The 15,182-nt window shown below is 34.3% G+C and overlaps 3 protein-coding genes across 6 annotated transcripts; all 3 read right to left on the bottom strand.

The window, feature by feature from the left end:
• On the bottom strand, positions 1-5,649 carry GR (glutathione reductase). Of its 3 annotated transcripts, none has more exons than NM_001251077.2 (11): positions 5,219-5,617; positions 4,358-4,583; positions 3,968-4,246; positions 3,706-3,882; positions 3,108-3,161; positions 2,870-3,018; positions 2,356-2,419; positions 2,077-2,247; positions 1,849-1,986; positions 1,365-1,460; positions 1-428 (listed from the first exon to the last, which is right to left on the bottom strand). In NM_001251077.2, the coding sequence occupies exons 1-10, from the start codon at positions 5,554-5,556 to the stop codon at positions 1,419-1,421; spliced, it is 1,638 nt and encodes a 545-aa protein (NP_001238006.2). In that variant the 5' UTR covers positions 5,557-5,617; the 3' UTR covers positions 1-428; positions 1,365-1,418. The 3 variants fall into 3 exon arrangements, with proteins under 3 accessions (NP_001238006.2, XP_025980152.1, XP_025980151.1); XM_026124367.2 differs by having other exon boundaries at positions 101-475; positions 5,219-5,649; XM_026124366.2 differs by having other exon boundaries at positions 101-464; positions 5,219-5,649.
• A 1,673-nt stretch (positions 5,650-7,322) lies between these two features.
• On the bottom strand, positions 7,323-8,562 carry LOC100499815 (uncharacterized). The gene is given in 2 exon segments (NM_001249477.2): positions 7,323-7,716; positions 8,394-8,562. Coding segments are annotated over 2 exon segments (402 nt in total). The 5' UTR covers positions 8,479-8,562; the 3' UTR covers positions 7,323-7,399.
• A 908-nt stretch (positions 8,563-9,470) lies between these two features.
• On the bottom strand, positions 9,471-14,982 carry LOC100819255 (probable galacturonosyltransferase 6). Of its 2 annotated transcripts, none has more exons than XM_003520141.5 (8): positions 14,580-14,982; positions 14,433-14,467; positions 13,844-13,885; positions 13,569-13,716; positions 13,175-13,457; positions 12,042-12,399; positions 11,074-11,589; positions 9,471-10,561 (listed from the first exon to the last, which is right to left on the bottom strand). In XM_003520141.5, exons 1-8 carry the CDS (start codon positions 14,689-14,691, stop codon positions 10,298-10,300), a joined length of 1,758 nt encoding a protein of 585 aa, XP_003520189.1. In that variant the 5' UTR covers positions 14,692-14,982; the 3' UTR covers positions 9,471-10,297. The 2 variants fall into 2 exon arrangements, with proteins under 2 accessions (XP_003520189.1, XP_006575045.1); XM_006574982.4 differs by having other exon boundaries at positions 13,175-13,463; positions 14,580-14,972.
• Positions 14,983-15,182: the final 200 nt, after the last annotated feature.

Raw genomic sequence — 15,182 nt, 5'->3', positions numbered from 1 at the left:
TTCATTTTATTTCTTTTAGGCATACTTGAGCCCTATCCTATCATTCTGTGCACCAGCAAGGATGGATAAATTTTGCAGCTGGAAATTGCAGATACAGAGATGAACAACGTTATATATATTAGAAAAGAAAAATATTTTTCATGCTGACCATTGCCGTTGGTCTCAATTCCAACTAGTTCAAATTCGATGCAGAGATTATGTAAAAATCAAATTCCCACACGGAATTTCCTCTTATTTTTTGTACATGCATGGGAAAATAAGTTAAATTACAAATGGCAAAAATTGGCACGAATTTCACTCGACCTTCCAGGCTCCCAACTGTCATAATTACATTGCAAGACCAGAGAAGTATGACACACGACCTTAATGAGATATTCCATGTATTGCTCTGAAAACTCAGTAGCTGAAGATCGTTCTGAATTTCTTCCCTATAATTTGACAACCACGATAAATTTAGTGACAACCTGCCAGGTTACTGAAATTACATATCATTTCGTAATTTTATTTGTGATATGACACTATTAATATTAGAACAGAACAAGAAGTAATAATGTGATGTGAGGGCAGAAACGCAGACAAGTTGCAGAGGTAAAATATAATATCTACCAGCTTCAAAAAACTTTTGACCTGCCTCATTGAGCTAAGAGTTTCATTCATACAAGCAAGCAAACACAACTCCCTCCATTTCTCTTTACCTATCAACTTATAGAAGAAAATAACTTCTTTATTTTATCCATTTAGAAGTTCAAGATAAAAATTATTTACTATTCTTTACAATTAAGCCCTTATGTCTCCTAATAAAAAAAAGCCCTTATATCTACCTATTTCTTAAATATTTTACAATTTACATACTTATTATAGATGAGATAAAAAAAATAATGTTGCTATAAAATGATATTAATTATATTTCTTAATGTATTATCTTTCTAATTAAACAGATAAAAAGAAACAAAAAAAAATTGACAAAAGGGTAATGTAGAGGGAGAGGGGGAGTAAAACTGTAAAAGGTTTTAAATGAACACAATGCCCTGTGCTCAAAGAGAACAAATGAATCACTCAACAGCTATGATTGGCCATGGAAAAGGCAACGAGTGTAATCCTAGATCAGTAATAAACAAGCCTCTTAATACAAATTTGGTATTCTATACAGGACTAGAATTCTATTTTCTTTAATACTTTATTGTGCAGATGCAGAGTATCAGATGTATTATCTATATAAATAAATTGCACTACTGCACGCACAAGATATTAATATCTACTGATATATTAAAATATTGAAGTCCTTAGTCACCATTAAAAAATTAAATGCAGTATGTGCCTAAGTAAAAATTGTATTCTTTTAAGAAACAGAATTCCATCCTTACCTTGAGGCACCGGCTGGTTTCTTCAAGTATAACAATTGAAGCAGAGTCATATTGTTAAACCCCTGCTGCAGCTTTTGCTTGAGAGCCCGACTTACCCTGTTATATATATTAAAAAGAACAACCATTACTCATATGCAAGTTTATTAACAATTTACAAAACTAGCGGTACGAAATTAGAAACTGTGCACGTATCATCAGTGATGAAAATTATAGACATTCAGCCTCAATGAATTAGTGTCACGTTGCTAGACCTAGGTGGCAAAATACAAAAGGCAGGCTGTTGATTTAATGGACAGTTGCGCATACATGGAATGCACAGGGTAACCCCAGCTACGTTTTATTTTGTTGTTTTTCAATAAATCTAGTGCCCTTCAATTCCCAGGATCAAAGTAAGGATAGTTGTCATTACCACTTAAATCATTAATTGCAGGATTTTCTAGACAATATATCAATTAAAGATTCAAGCTGAGAATCATTGACTTACCTCAGACGATTCACTCTTTCGTATCTTCCTAGTAGGTGTCCTCATGGTAACAAATTCCTCAGCTGCACTTGGGTGAATGCCTACAGTGGCATCAAAGTCAGCCTTGGTCAAGCGAGCTTTAAGAGCAACTGCAAACCCCTGGGTATCAAGCAAATGTATATCAAGTGAATTGAAAACTCATGTATCATTATCAAAACAATATAGAGCAGCTGTAAAAACTCTAAAAACCTGCACAATTTCAGGAGCATCTTCTCCACACATATGCAAACCTAGAACTTCATTTGTTTTTGCACAGACTACTAATTTCATAAAAACCCGGTCTGGAAGCCCAGAGAGAGTAGCTTTCAGCGGCCTAAAATTTGCAGTGAAGATGTCAATATCTCCATATTGTTGTACAGCCTGTGCAAATCACCAAAATGTTAGCAAAACATTAATCTGTACAATTCATTAAAATATTCAGAAGACCATTTGAAAGCATTAGAGCCGGACACTGCATAATTCTCTCACCTGTTCCTCAGTAAGACCAACTTGTCCAATTGGTGGTTGAGAAAATACAGCAGAAGGAACAGCTCTAGATGATAAGGAATATAACAGAATCAGTTGGGAGGCTATGAATTACTAAAACACAGCAGAGAAGCTATGATGAGTACCATCCAATTTCATGGGCATGTTCCGGAATATGAGTGATTGTTAACGTTAGGGAAACAGAAAGGTAGAACATAAATATATGCACTAACAAATGATTAAAGAGATGATTTACTAGCAACACAGTTTGACACTTTTTCAACAGTTTCTGTATTATTGAATACTGGGTGCAATCCTATGTGGATCCCAGTATCATTATACAAAACCTAATAAGCAATCCTTATTGTCACAGGATAACTTTTTCCCCCTATCAGTTCTTTTACAAATTGATAATCAATGATATTTGTTTAAGAAACCCGTCTGTACTCCAGCTTAATGCAAAATAAAAAGTTAAAACTAAACTTTAGTTCAGCATGATGCATTATGTATATAATACCTATAATCAGGTTTTGTTGGGTTATCCTGAAACAGCGTTTTTACTAATGCTCCTCCCTCCATCAAAGCAACTGGGGTGAGATTTATCCTGTTTGTAACATCTCCAACTGCCCAAATTGAAGAAACTGATGTTTGAGAGTATTCATCAACCTGGGTTGAAGAAGAGTTTTAGGAAGTATAAGTGAGACAAAGATCATATGAATATATATTAAATAGAACCAGTGGTAAGCTTAAACTACCTCTATAGCTCCATCTTTAGCTAGTTTCACACCAACAGACTCCAGGCCTAAGTTCTGCAGTGAAATTGCAGTTCATAAATATATTCACTATGTTTTTATCTCTTTCTGTTCTATGTATAAAAATAAGAAGACGGTTGCAAAGGAGAAATTTAACTAAATATTTTATGAATACGCAACCCTTTAGGAAACTGCACCAAATAAGAAGCATGTGCAAAATTCACCAGAGTTCAAAAGTTTCCAACCTTTTATAAATACAGAAATTAGCATGTGGAATCAACACAGAATTATTCAAAGAAAATTAAGCATGCAACTGATTTATAATGTTTGAGGAGAGACATTTTAAGTGAAAGTGAGCTTACGGAAGATATTGGCACTTATTAGAATAAATACGACAATAAATAAAAAACTATTCCTATTAACCTATTTAATAATGTAAAATGTTAACATGATTTTTCAATTGAAAGTCAATATTTGTAAGGGCAATTGAATGCCTCGCCTCTAAATCATTTTCTAAGCTAAAAAATTTCATTATCAACACAGATTTAGATTTCAAACAGGTAACTACAGAAAAGTTGAACAATATAATTGAAAATAATACCTGAGTATTAGGTCTGCGTCCTGTAGCAAACATAATATGTGAGAAACCGTCCACTGTACCTTTGTTGGTCTTTAAAGAGAATGAGCCATCCGCTGACTTCGTGATAGCTTGAGGAGACTCCTCGGTATGGAATTCAATACCTCTTACAGACATTTGTTCTTCAACAAAATCTCTAATCTGCAGACATAGTTCACAATTTGAACGTGAAGAAAATTTATTAAGCTGTAACAATTCAATATTTGTATCATCCATGGTTGCATACCTCTTCATCAAATCCCCGCAAAACCTTCTTTTGCCGTATAAATACATGAACCTCACTTTTCAAACCATTAAAGATACCAGCAAACTCCAAGGCAATGTAACCACCACCAACAATGGCTATTTTCACAGGTTTTGTTGGTAAATCAAGGGCAGCATCTGAATCTATTGCATATTCCTTCCCAGGGATATCAGGAATGAAGGGGCGACCTCCAACTGCAACTAAAATGTGTTTGGCTGAATATAGCTTCCCATTAACATCAACCGTGTGAGGATCTATAATCTGCAGGTTCCAAAAGCATTATCACCATAAAATAAAAGCAAAAACTTATCTTTTAATTAATATCTAGAAAGCCATTAACTACTTGGAAATGGATCCAGAACATCATCCTACCTTTCCATGGCCTTCAATCAGCTTGACCCCAGCATTGTTCAAAATATTCTTGTAGATGCCAGTAAGACGCTGCAACTCAGCATTTTTATTAGCTATGAAACTACTCCAATCATGCTTGGGCTCACTGTCATATCTCCATCCGAAACCATTACTTTCTTCAAATTCATGAGAAAATTTAGATGCATAAACCAGCAACTTCTTCGGCACACATCCTCGTATTACACAGCTGCAAGGAAAAGACAAAATGACAAGATAAAGAAAAACATTTGAATGCGTTTAGAAAGGAACAAAAACTGAACAGCAGGATCAATGAACACAGTGAGAAGGCACTAATACAGGAAAAATATTAACAACCGGAAAAGCTAAGTTGTAAACATTTATTCAGATAAAAACCACTATCGGTTGAATTCAAGGCTCACTCATTCTTATGCTAGAAGAAATACACTAATGCCCTGTTTGGATAAATTTCTCAATAAACACTCATAGGATAAGAAAATAAGAAAAATGAATTAAACTTCTCCAATTAGTTCGAATCAGCTTATCCATAATCAGCTTCTAGAGAAGCTAAATGATAGAGCTTCTACAAATTAGCTTACTGCATAAGCTAATTTGAAAGAAGCTTAATTCATTTTCCTTTTCTTATTTTTATTCTCTTATAAGTGCTTATTTTTATTACGTTGCATTAAAAAGCAAATTACATATCTTATATCTAGCAGTTTAGCTTGTTGAAAAAGCTTGGTTAGCCCGAACCCTACGAACTAGTCTTCGGAAACACGAAACACTGTTTCACTGGCCTCCACAGTGACAAACCCTAGTTCAATAGAAGCGAAATTGAAAAAACAGAAGAAATCGGAAACTCACGTTCCGCCGACACCTCCGGTGGTTTCGGAGGAGATAGTGGAGAAAGGAAGCTCGCAGATGGCGACAGAAGCGCCGTAGTTGGCGGCGAAGCGAGCGGCTCGGACCCCGCCGCTGCCTGCGCCGATGGTGAAGAGGTCGAAGTCGTAGTGGGCGGGAACGGGGTCGGCGCCGTTTTGGGATTCGGCGCGGACGATGAAGGTGCGGCGGCGCGTGGAGAGAGAGAGTAGGGATTTGGGGAGAGGGAGAGAGAGAAAGGAGGGGCGAGATAGTGGAAGCGCTTTGGCGATGAAGAGAGTGTTGAGAGAGAGAGATGGCGAAACAGAGAGCGACGTCGCCATTGTTTTTGTTTGCTGCCTCTCTTTCTCCCCCGCTTTGCTTGCTCTATGCAAATTCTTCTCCGAATATCGCTTTATTCTTTTCACTATTTAAATAGAAAACCCTACATATGTGGCTTTTAAGAATCATATACCAATTCATTAAAAATAATAATCATATAGCAATACTCAAAATAGACATCAACTTTGAATTCTTGTTACACCAGAAATTAAGGATATAAAACTTTATCTAAAAACTAATTTTAAATTTAAAATTAGTTTTTATCGTGAAACCAAACACACATTAAATTAATTTTTCAAAATTATATAGTTGCTTAAAGATTTAGTCATTTAAAAGGTGTATTCGATTTATGGTTTTAAAATATTATTTTAGGATAAGAAAGTCTTGGAAATTTTAAAAATTATGTATGAATATTATGATTTTTCAGTTTTTTTAAGACTTGTATGATTAAAATTTTATAGTTTGAATTTTAATAAATTTATATAATCATATTTATAAGACTAAAGTTTGAAATAGTATTTGATAAAATTCGATCTATATTATTTTTAGTATTAATTATTTTTAGATTAAAATATCCCTAATTAAAAAAAGAGAAAGAGAAATATTAATATTAAGGATAATTTTGAAAAAAATTTATAAATTTTGGATAAATTTATTGTTATCAATTTAATTAATTATTTTTATTAATCTTAATGAATTAGGTAAATGAGTCATGTAAATAATAAGAAATAAAATACTTACAATTTAAAATATTTAAAAAGTCATGCTAAATTTATAAGATTTTGAACAACTTGGTTAACTTTTAAAAACATTAAGAAAAAATAATAATAAGCTCCACATTCCACTTTATTCCATTTCTAATACAAAAGGCTTCAACTTTTCAGCATTAACAACATTAACGTATTTCATTTTTCTACTTCTACCAATTTCTCCCGCAATATTGGTTGTTGCATTGAGGGCATCTGTAAAACACATGAAATTACTTAGGAGAATGACTTTCAATTTGTTTTGGGGTCAGAAGTGTCTCCTTAATAGTAATGGAGTTAATCCAAGATCAAGGGCCCTTTCCCACCTATATAAAAGCTTGCTGAGGCAGATTCATAAACTTAAGGAGAGGATTTGGAACACTACTCTTATTTACTCATTTCAAGAAGGAAATAAGCCAGTTGATCGGCTAGCAAATTATGCCCATTGGCTAATGAGAGGCTCATACATGTTTGATGATCTTCCATCTTAGGTTCGACTTCTTACTTTGACATCATTTCGTTGGTGCCAAATTTCTTCATTGTATACTTGTCTAGTGGCCTTCGTGCCTCGAGGAAATAAGAAAAATATTGAATCTACCCATCTAAGGCACGAATGCTCTTGAGTCGTAACTTAAACCTTAAAATTCACATCTACACTTTTAAAGCCAAATTCATACATAAAAACGATGGCATAATGATGAGCCTTAGCCGCAATTGCCTAAGATCATAAACCTTAGCAATTGCAGCTAAGCCACAAAAATATATGCAATAGGTCTTGTCATTGGGATTGGGAGGACAAATACAAAATACTTGCTTTGTGCTTGAACTCCATTCTTGGTTAATTGGGTTTTGAGGAAAATAATTGTTAAGAGCATTGCTTCTGGTTATCTTCTGAGTTATGATCTTATTCATATGTGCGTGTTAGTGACTTAGTGTTACGAATTAAACAAACAACCGAAACTAGTGAGAAGCAAAGAAAGAAAGAAAGAAGAGGAAATCAAGCACAGAAATTTGTTTTAACAACACAGAAGATGAGGGGGACTCATTGCAATTTATACAATCCATCATTCATCATCACCCACCCTACAACCCAGGATATTTAAAGGGACAGTCCTGACTCTTCATCCTCTTCAAGAGTGGAAGTGTAGACAAAATAGAGAGTCCAGATAAGACCAAAGACGCCGAAAAGGATCCAACCAAGAAGATTGTTGCTGAGGCCAAAGGGAAGTCCGGTTCCTTCAGTGCTCAGTCTCTCATCTACCAAGGCCATGGCTGGGCCTGACATGGCTGCAGCGCTGGCAGCTGCCATCAGAGATGCCCCCATCCCCAACATGCTAGAGCTGCTTTCCTTCACAGAATAAGGTTTTTCCTCCATGGAGCAACTCACTCTTCCCACCTTACCCATTGCTGGCAAACCTATATAAATCAAAAATCAAAAAAATGAATCCTTAAGGTAGTGTTTAGTTGTGAAGAAAGTTGGAGAGAAAAGGATAGAATGTTTCAAATTTTGATATGTACCCATAGTTTCCTAAACTACTTCAATTTAAATATTTCTTCTCAGTTTTTTTTTTTTTCATTTCTTTTGACTCAGGGAAGAAAAAATAAGTCATGCACTAAAAATATAAATTTGCTTTGTCATTCCATCTGAAACCTCTGTATACACAAAAATATCTAATTTTGTTGGTTGAATTGTGTGCACAAATTGTTGAAAACTTTTGGATACCCAATTCAATTCTTACAAATAAAAAAAAAACCACATATTATATATTTATAATAACTACCTTAAAAAGTGATTGATAGTGTAATTGGACTTACAACCGTCAAACTCTTTTATGAAAATGATTGATTCATTAACCAACACCATCTACAACCAAACAATCAATTAAAACATGTATATTAAAATTCTCATTCAGATAATCAAAGCTCTCTCAAGTTAACTCATTCCTTTATCCCTTTCATTTGTTTAATTATTGTCTTATTGCATGTCATGTTAAAGAAATCAGACATTGAAAGAGTTTATACTGAACTTGTGTTTTACAAAAAGATGATTACCCTATATTAACAATGGCAAATTAGGAAGAGAAAATACTAACCAAGAACGGGAGATGAGACCCGCTTTTGCACAAGAGTTGCGCGGGAGATCGATGGGGTTGTGATAGCAGCAGAGATGGTTGCCATTTTCTTCAGTAGCTATGGATGATTATCGAAATGAAATGATACAGAGTATTATATGAGTGATACTTCTTCTTTTGTCCTCACGACAGTTTTCTTCCTAAGCTTAACGTTAAAATTAATATCATCGATGCAAAGGCAATCCTATGCACCACAAAACATGGATAGATTCGTGGCCCCATTTAAGATATCCTTATCTACAGCTATCCAATAGTTTTCATCCATGTGTCAAATAATCGGTTTCATGACCAATATTCCCCTCACATAATCTAAGGTGATGTTTGGAACTTGGAACATTTTTTTTCCCGGAAAAATAATTATCATTTTTAAAAAGTTATTGTAGGAGTAAGAAAAAAAAGTTATTTTATTTCTTTCAAATTCATACACACTGAGCTTCTTCCCTCTCTCCACATAAATAATTAGAGCAAAAGGGGATAAATATAGACAACAATAATTAGAAATAAGAAGCACAAAAAATTGTAGTAAAAAAAAAACTCAAACTAACGTAATGTCAATTTGTTGTGAATAGCACTTCCTATTTAATAAGAGAAAAAAAAAATTCTCCCAATCACAAATTAATATGTATTGATTTGTAATTGCTAATACATATCCATTAAATTTATTTTTTAGAATTATCATACCGTAGATGCAAAATATTAAGGTTAAATTGTAATTTTATTTTTCTATAATTTTAAATTCACAATTTTAATTTTTCTATTTCTAAATCAAAATATTTAATTTTCTTTTTTTTAGAATAATAAGATCAAGCTTATTTTTTTATAGAAAAAATAAGAGAATTAAATATCTTAATTTAAAAATAAAAATATTTAATCAAATTTCAATCATGCTTGTCAATGATTAATCTCTATTGAATAATCTAATAATCACTTTTAACAAGATCTCTTCTTTTAATTACGTTTCCACACATTAATTGAAGGTGTAATATCCATTAAACTCATTTAATAATCCTCACACACTATTTTATAAATATTAATAACTTTCAGCCAATAATATAAATATATATTAATGTATAATTAACATTCCTCTCAAAATACATGGAAATTTCCCTAGAGTACTTTCCAAAAACTAGAGGGGTCATAACACAGCCACATGAAAGAACAATAAAAATCAGCATTTTAAACAAATAATTCAATGTAAATACTAATAATAGGTCTGCCTCTTCATCCATTGTGACTTCTGAGCCTTCCTAATAATACCCTCCTGTCCAATTTAACTTCTGATATTCCATAACCACCAGAGAAAAGAGAATGAAAAACAGCTAGATATTAGCTATGGGAAACACTATGCAGAGAAGTGGCCATTCCTTTCCACTTTGTAAAGACTAGAGATCAAATCATCCTCACGGAACAATTCAGAACAAAGCCGTAATCTCTAATTTGCAAATTTGTTCTTCAAATAGGCCAGCTCCCAGTCGACGCATGGAACTAACTGTGTTAGGATAGGAGTCCAAGATCCACATTTGCCTCCAAATTCACATTAAAATCTCTCAAATAACACAAAAGAAAGTATAAATTGCTTCAACATGAATCACATCCAGGCCTTGTGACGCCCAACCAAATACACACTAAAGGGCAAAGAATGTAGGCATAAATTAAGAGACACCAAAGATTATATACACAACAGCCAATTGCATCTGCAAGCAGCTAAAATGCACGTCACTGACTCTCATCTTGATTGTCACTATAAATTTACTAAGTTTCTAGAAAGAAGTGCATGGAAATTTTGGGGAGGTCAGAGATATGGAGAACTTTAAACAATTGCAGAATCCCGGTCATGTCAGGTAGAGGGAACTTTGAATTTTGAACTATGCCTGGAGATTGCACTGTTGCAAAAAAATGTTGTCAAAATTCAAAAATTTGGTCCAATAACTTTTATATCTGCCCATTGCAATATCCAGCCACGGCTTCCTAAGCCCATCATAGTGTATAACGGCAGCCTGCTCAATCTCATTTCGATCGACATTCGAACTATAACCAAGGCCAAGAACATGCCACTGTCTATCCAACAACTCTGTCTTGTTATAGAAAGTCAGCCAGCCTAAAGGTAGACTTCCAATGTTCCACAAACCCTGCAACCGTTAACCCAGACAAATACATTAGACAACTATTCCATTATAATTTTATTTCAAAAAAAGTTATTAGGGAAAGAAAAGACAAGTTGCTCTAACAAATTAACAGTTTTGCTCCATCTCAAACAGTAACTTGAATGATAAGACATATATTCCCCAATATGATTCAACCACTAAATTAGATACATGAAGAAAATGGCAATTTGAAATACAAATCTAAATGCCATGGTGATATAAAATCTTTGACCTGATAATAGTTTCCGTTTCAGGTCATTCATAGTCAGAAGTCATAAACTACTTCATTAAGGATGCTAGAATTCAAAAAAGAAAATTGCAATGCTACGGTTGATATAATTCAAGTTCAAGAGCTTGGACGGCAACAATTATTCTTTAAATCTCCATTACCTCACAAGTGAAGAGTTAAGGACATTTACTTGGGAGAAATTGGATTGGGCTATAAAATATAGAAACGCCACAAAATTACTACAAATAAAGACATTTTTTAACCATACCATTTGCAAATAATTCTGATAGACAACAGTTAAATTATGTCTCCTCCACTGTTGCAAATCAAACAAATTCATCCCAAATGCCCATGTGCAAGCATTGACATCAAACCTCTTTCCAATTAATGGATCTGACAAGTTTATGAACATATCAATCCTATGAAATGGGATTTTTCCTTCCTGACAAGTTCCAATGGCTCCAATTACTTTTCCCTTCATATTGATATTCCATAGTTCACTGAGATCTCTCTGCACCACCACATCATGATCAAAAAGCACAATCTTATTTAAAGCAGGAAAAATGTCTGGAAGGTAGAAACGCAGGTAGTTCAGTTCAGAAGTGTATCTTGGATCACTGGAATTATTTTCCTGGTAGGTATTGTACTTGGACGACCATTCAAAGTTGTCTATGCTCAGTATATGGACTGTAGCTTTGCCAGGAGGGTTTATTAAGAACCACATTGAGATTGATGGTAAGTTGAGTGATTTGGTCAATACATGGAAAACAAGTTTCTCCTGTTCCTGCAATTTGGAAATCATTGTCAAGCTTTCTTGCCACTTATATAATCAGACTTAGGATGAGTTTGTTTAAAATTAAAAAAAACAACTTTAAAATAAGTGTTTTTATATAAGCATTTTTTTAAAAAAACAGATAAGATTTGCTTCTTAAAATAAGCAGAAAACTACTTTTTTTAAGCAGAAGCGGTTTAGACACACTAAAAAACAAAAAGCTGCTTACTTTACTACAATAAACGCTTATTTCAACAAATAAGTTTAAAAAATTGGCCCTTAATCGTTTGCATAGGAGATTTGTAGTCAATAATGAAAACTGTTAAGAATTATAGGTTTATGGAATAATGGGAAAAGAGTGACAACAAAAATATCAGCTCAAAAGTAAAATTAAAGAGTGACTGTTAAAAGAAAAAACAAAATAGAAGGAAGTTAATCCACATAATAAAAAAGGTATTATTTACCTTGGCAGTAGAGATAGTAGAATTAACAACCGCTGCACATGCCAGAACATTGTCAGAGAAGACAGCATAATGATAAAGGTCAGGATGATGAATTTTATTTTCATTTGGAAGTTTTCTCTCCTCAGGCCTCAAGGAAAAGTATTCTGCAGTCAACCGCATAGAAAGACAGTGAAGGCCTTTTGGGGCGGTCCTCGCAGCAATATGAACAAGATATGTTGCTTGATGTCTCTGAGAACGGACTTGCTCTTCAGCCTGACGCTGCATCATATGGAGCTTAGCACCCATGGCAGAGCAGTCTGGGAAAGCACGATAGACTTTAGACAGTGAAGCCTCCATGTGTCTCCTTTTCTGCAAAGCACTGTGAACTTTGCGTGTTTTCAGATTGAAAAATATTGTCAACTTTTGTTAACAATTTATTTCTGGATGAATTTCTTTCTATATTTTTGTTTTGGAAGATAAGCTATCAATACTCACTACTCACTGGTTTCTAACGTATTATAATTTGAATTTTTGAGCAAAAAACTTGTGTGCTGGTCCTTGAAAAATAAAAAGGTTTCTTAATGTCATCTTTCCATTTCTAAGTCTCTCAATTAAATCCTCCTTGTACATTTAATTAGCTTCAACTAATCCTTCTGTACAACCTATATGCTCAGTCAGTGATGTGTATAGGAAGGACCAGCATGAAGCAAATTAAAATAAATAAAGAATGCAAGGATTCAAGTATTCAACTGAGAAAATTAAACTCTGCCTCTGGTATCATAGCCGGTCCCAAGCTTGGGTAAACAAGGAGAGGTTTGTTAGACCCTTGGTAGTCAATGTAAAACTCGTTGAAATACCAAACATGGATCCCCTGTGACATATTTGAGGATTTGGTCTTTAACTGAACCCAGTGGCACTGTGTGATACATGTAGCTAACCTCACCTAATGGAAAAAAGCTTTTGTTGTTGTATTCAGTTGAGAAAATTAGCAATCAACATTGTGGGGCAAAATGAGGTAAGTGTCAAACATACATTTTACAAGGACCAACACATTAGTAATTTTCATTTGAAATTTCTAGATTGTAGTAGTTAAAGGATTAAATACACTCTTTTCAGAACTAAATGCAAACATAGACTTACATAGGAAATTTTACCTCATTGACAGATCTGAATCCCGGGCAGCTTCTCCAACTGCTAATTCCATCTCTCTCGTTAGCTGCTCCAAATCCCTCAAGCGTAAATTGCTGCTTGGTGGTGCAATTTTCAAGTATGCTTTTGCTAAAATAATTTGATCCTTAATCTCCTGAACTTTCTTATTTGTAACTTCAATATTCTTCTCTGACATTCTCTGTGAATCATGTATGTTCCTACCTTGAGCCATGAAGGATAATTCATTCTGCTGAGCTCCCTGGTGTTGTCTTTTATCGGGATTGAATCCTGAAACTTGACAATAGTGCACACTTCAGCCAGTCCCACATAGTTGATTGCTCAAGTGTCATTACGTAAGCCAAAAACTAAATAGTAAAATATTAACCTACATATACCAACCATTTCTTTCCAAAGTGGTAGTTCTGTAACCGGCAATTCTAGATTCCTTAAAATCATTATTCTTTTCTGAAAAGTAACTAATTGTCGAAGAAAAATCTTTTTCCGTATAAACAACTTGATTTGGCTCTTCTAATCCTTCAGCACCTTCCTGAATCTCAAAAAACAGGCCGAAAATCACAAATTATATTCTAAAAAAAATTATCTATCAATTCATTTAGGAAAGAAAACAAGAATTTAACGCAGACAGGAAAATTCATTATCAAATCTCCTACTACCTGTTCTACAGCATTTAACTTCAAAGTATCTCCCCTGTATGTCTGCAACAACAACAAAAAAAAACAAAGAGGACAAAAGTTATATATAGTTCCAAAGTGCTATTGATGTCATTCTCCAATAAGAATTGGAGTTTTATCTTAGTAATACAAGTCAACATTTGATGGAAATCTTTATCACGGAAATCACTGATGTGAAACTCCAATTCTGTTTGGAGAGCAACACCAAAAGCACTTCCTCGAACTGCATCTTAGTTTTATCCTAAAATAAATTCAAGTTCCAAATCAGAGCATAAGAAGCTCTGTTCAACTGGCAGCTGAGGAAGCAGAATAAATTTTCCTCCACTTTAAATAAATAAAACCGAAATATACGGATTATCCACTACTAAATTCCGAGACAGCGCCAGAAATTCCATTGACCAGTCCACTCACCGACACTCGAAATTAAAATCTACTAAAAAACAAGCTTAACTACATTTTCTCTAGCTAAAACTCTTTCCTAGCAACCAAAAACAAGGTGATCGAGAAACACGTTTCAGTAAACAAACAAAGAAATAATCAGTTCAAGCTTGAGAATCAGGAGGAATCTTACAGCGCGATACAAATCTTCGAGAAACTCTCCTCTCCCTGAAACGCCGGTCACAGAAACGCACAGAATCAATCGAAGCATTTGTAAGTGATAACAAATCCAAAGCGACATTGCAATTTGCAAGCACGCGATGAGAGAGAGAGAGATTACCGAGAAGAGTGAGAAGGTTGAGCCGGTGAGAGACGAAGACGAGAGGAGCGACGACGGAGAGAAAGAAGAGAGAGAGGATGAGAATCCTCTGGCAGCGACGGATGTTGCTCATTGGCGGTGAGTGTGGCTCTTCTTCTTCTTCTTCTTCTGGATCCTTCTCGAGAAGAAGTAGTAGTGCATTAAATTTCTCAGATTCAGATCCCGGAGAGGATAAGATAGTTTCACCGGAAGGAACACGCGCGTAGGGTTTCGCTTACTCTTTACCCTGTTACTGTTAGCGAGACAGAGAGGAAAGATACAGAAAACCGAAGCTTAACTTTGTTTGTCCATGTTTATCGTTCCGACACGGCAGTGTCAGCTAATCTGTGACAGTCGGTGAGAAAGAGCCAAGTCAAGTTAAATTCACTGTCAAAATTACCTTTTTTCTATATATAAATAAATAAAAGCAATTACATTATTTTTATTTTATTTTTAAAAAAATACAGAAAACTAATAAAAATATATGTTTAATATTTTTATATTTTTTAAAATAAAATAAATTGGAAATTTTCAGTTAAGAATAATAAAACAAAACAGAAAATTGGATCATTAATATATATATAT

Source organism: Glycine max, chromosome 2 (genome assembly GCF_000004515.6).
Source record: "Glycine max cultivar Williams 82 chromosome 2, Glycine_max_v4.0, whole genome shotgun sequence".
Taxonomy (NCBI): Eukaryota; Viridiplantae; Streptophyta; class Magnoliopsida; order Fabales; family Fabaceae; genus Glycine; species Glycine max.
The sequence above is the reverse complement of the archived record's forward strand: the minus strand, read 5'-3'. Positions and strand labels throughout refer to the sequence as shown.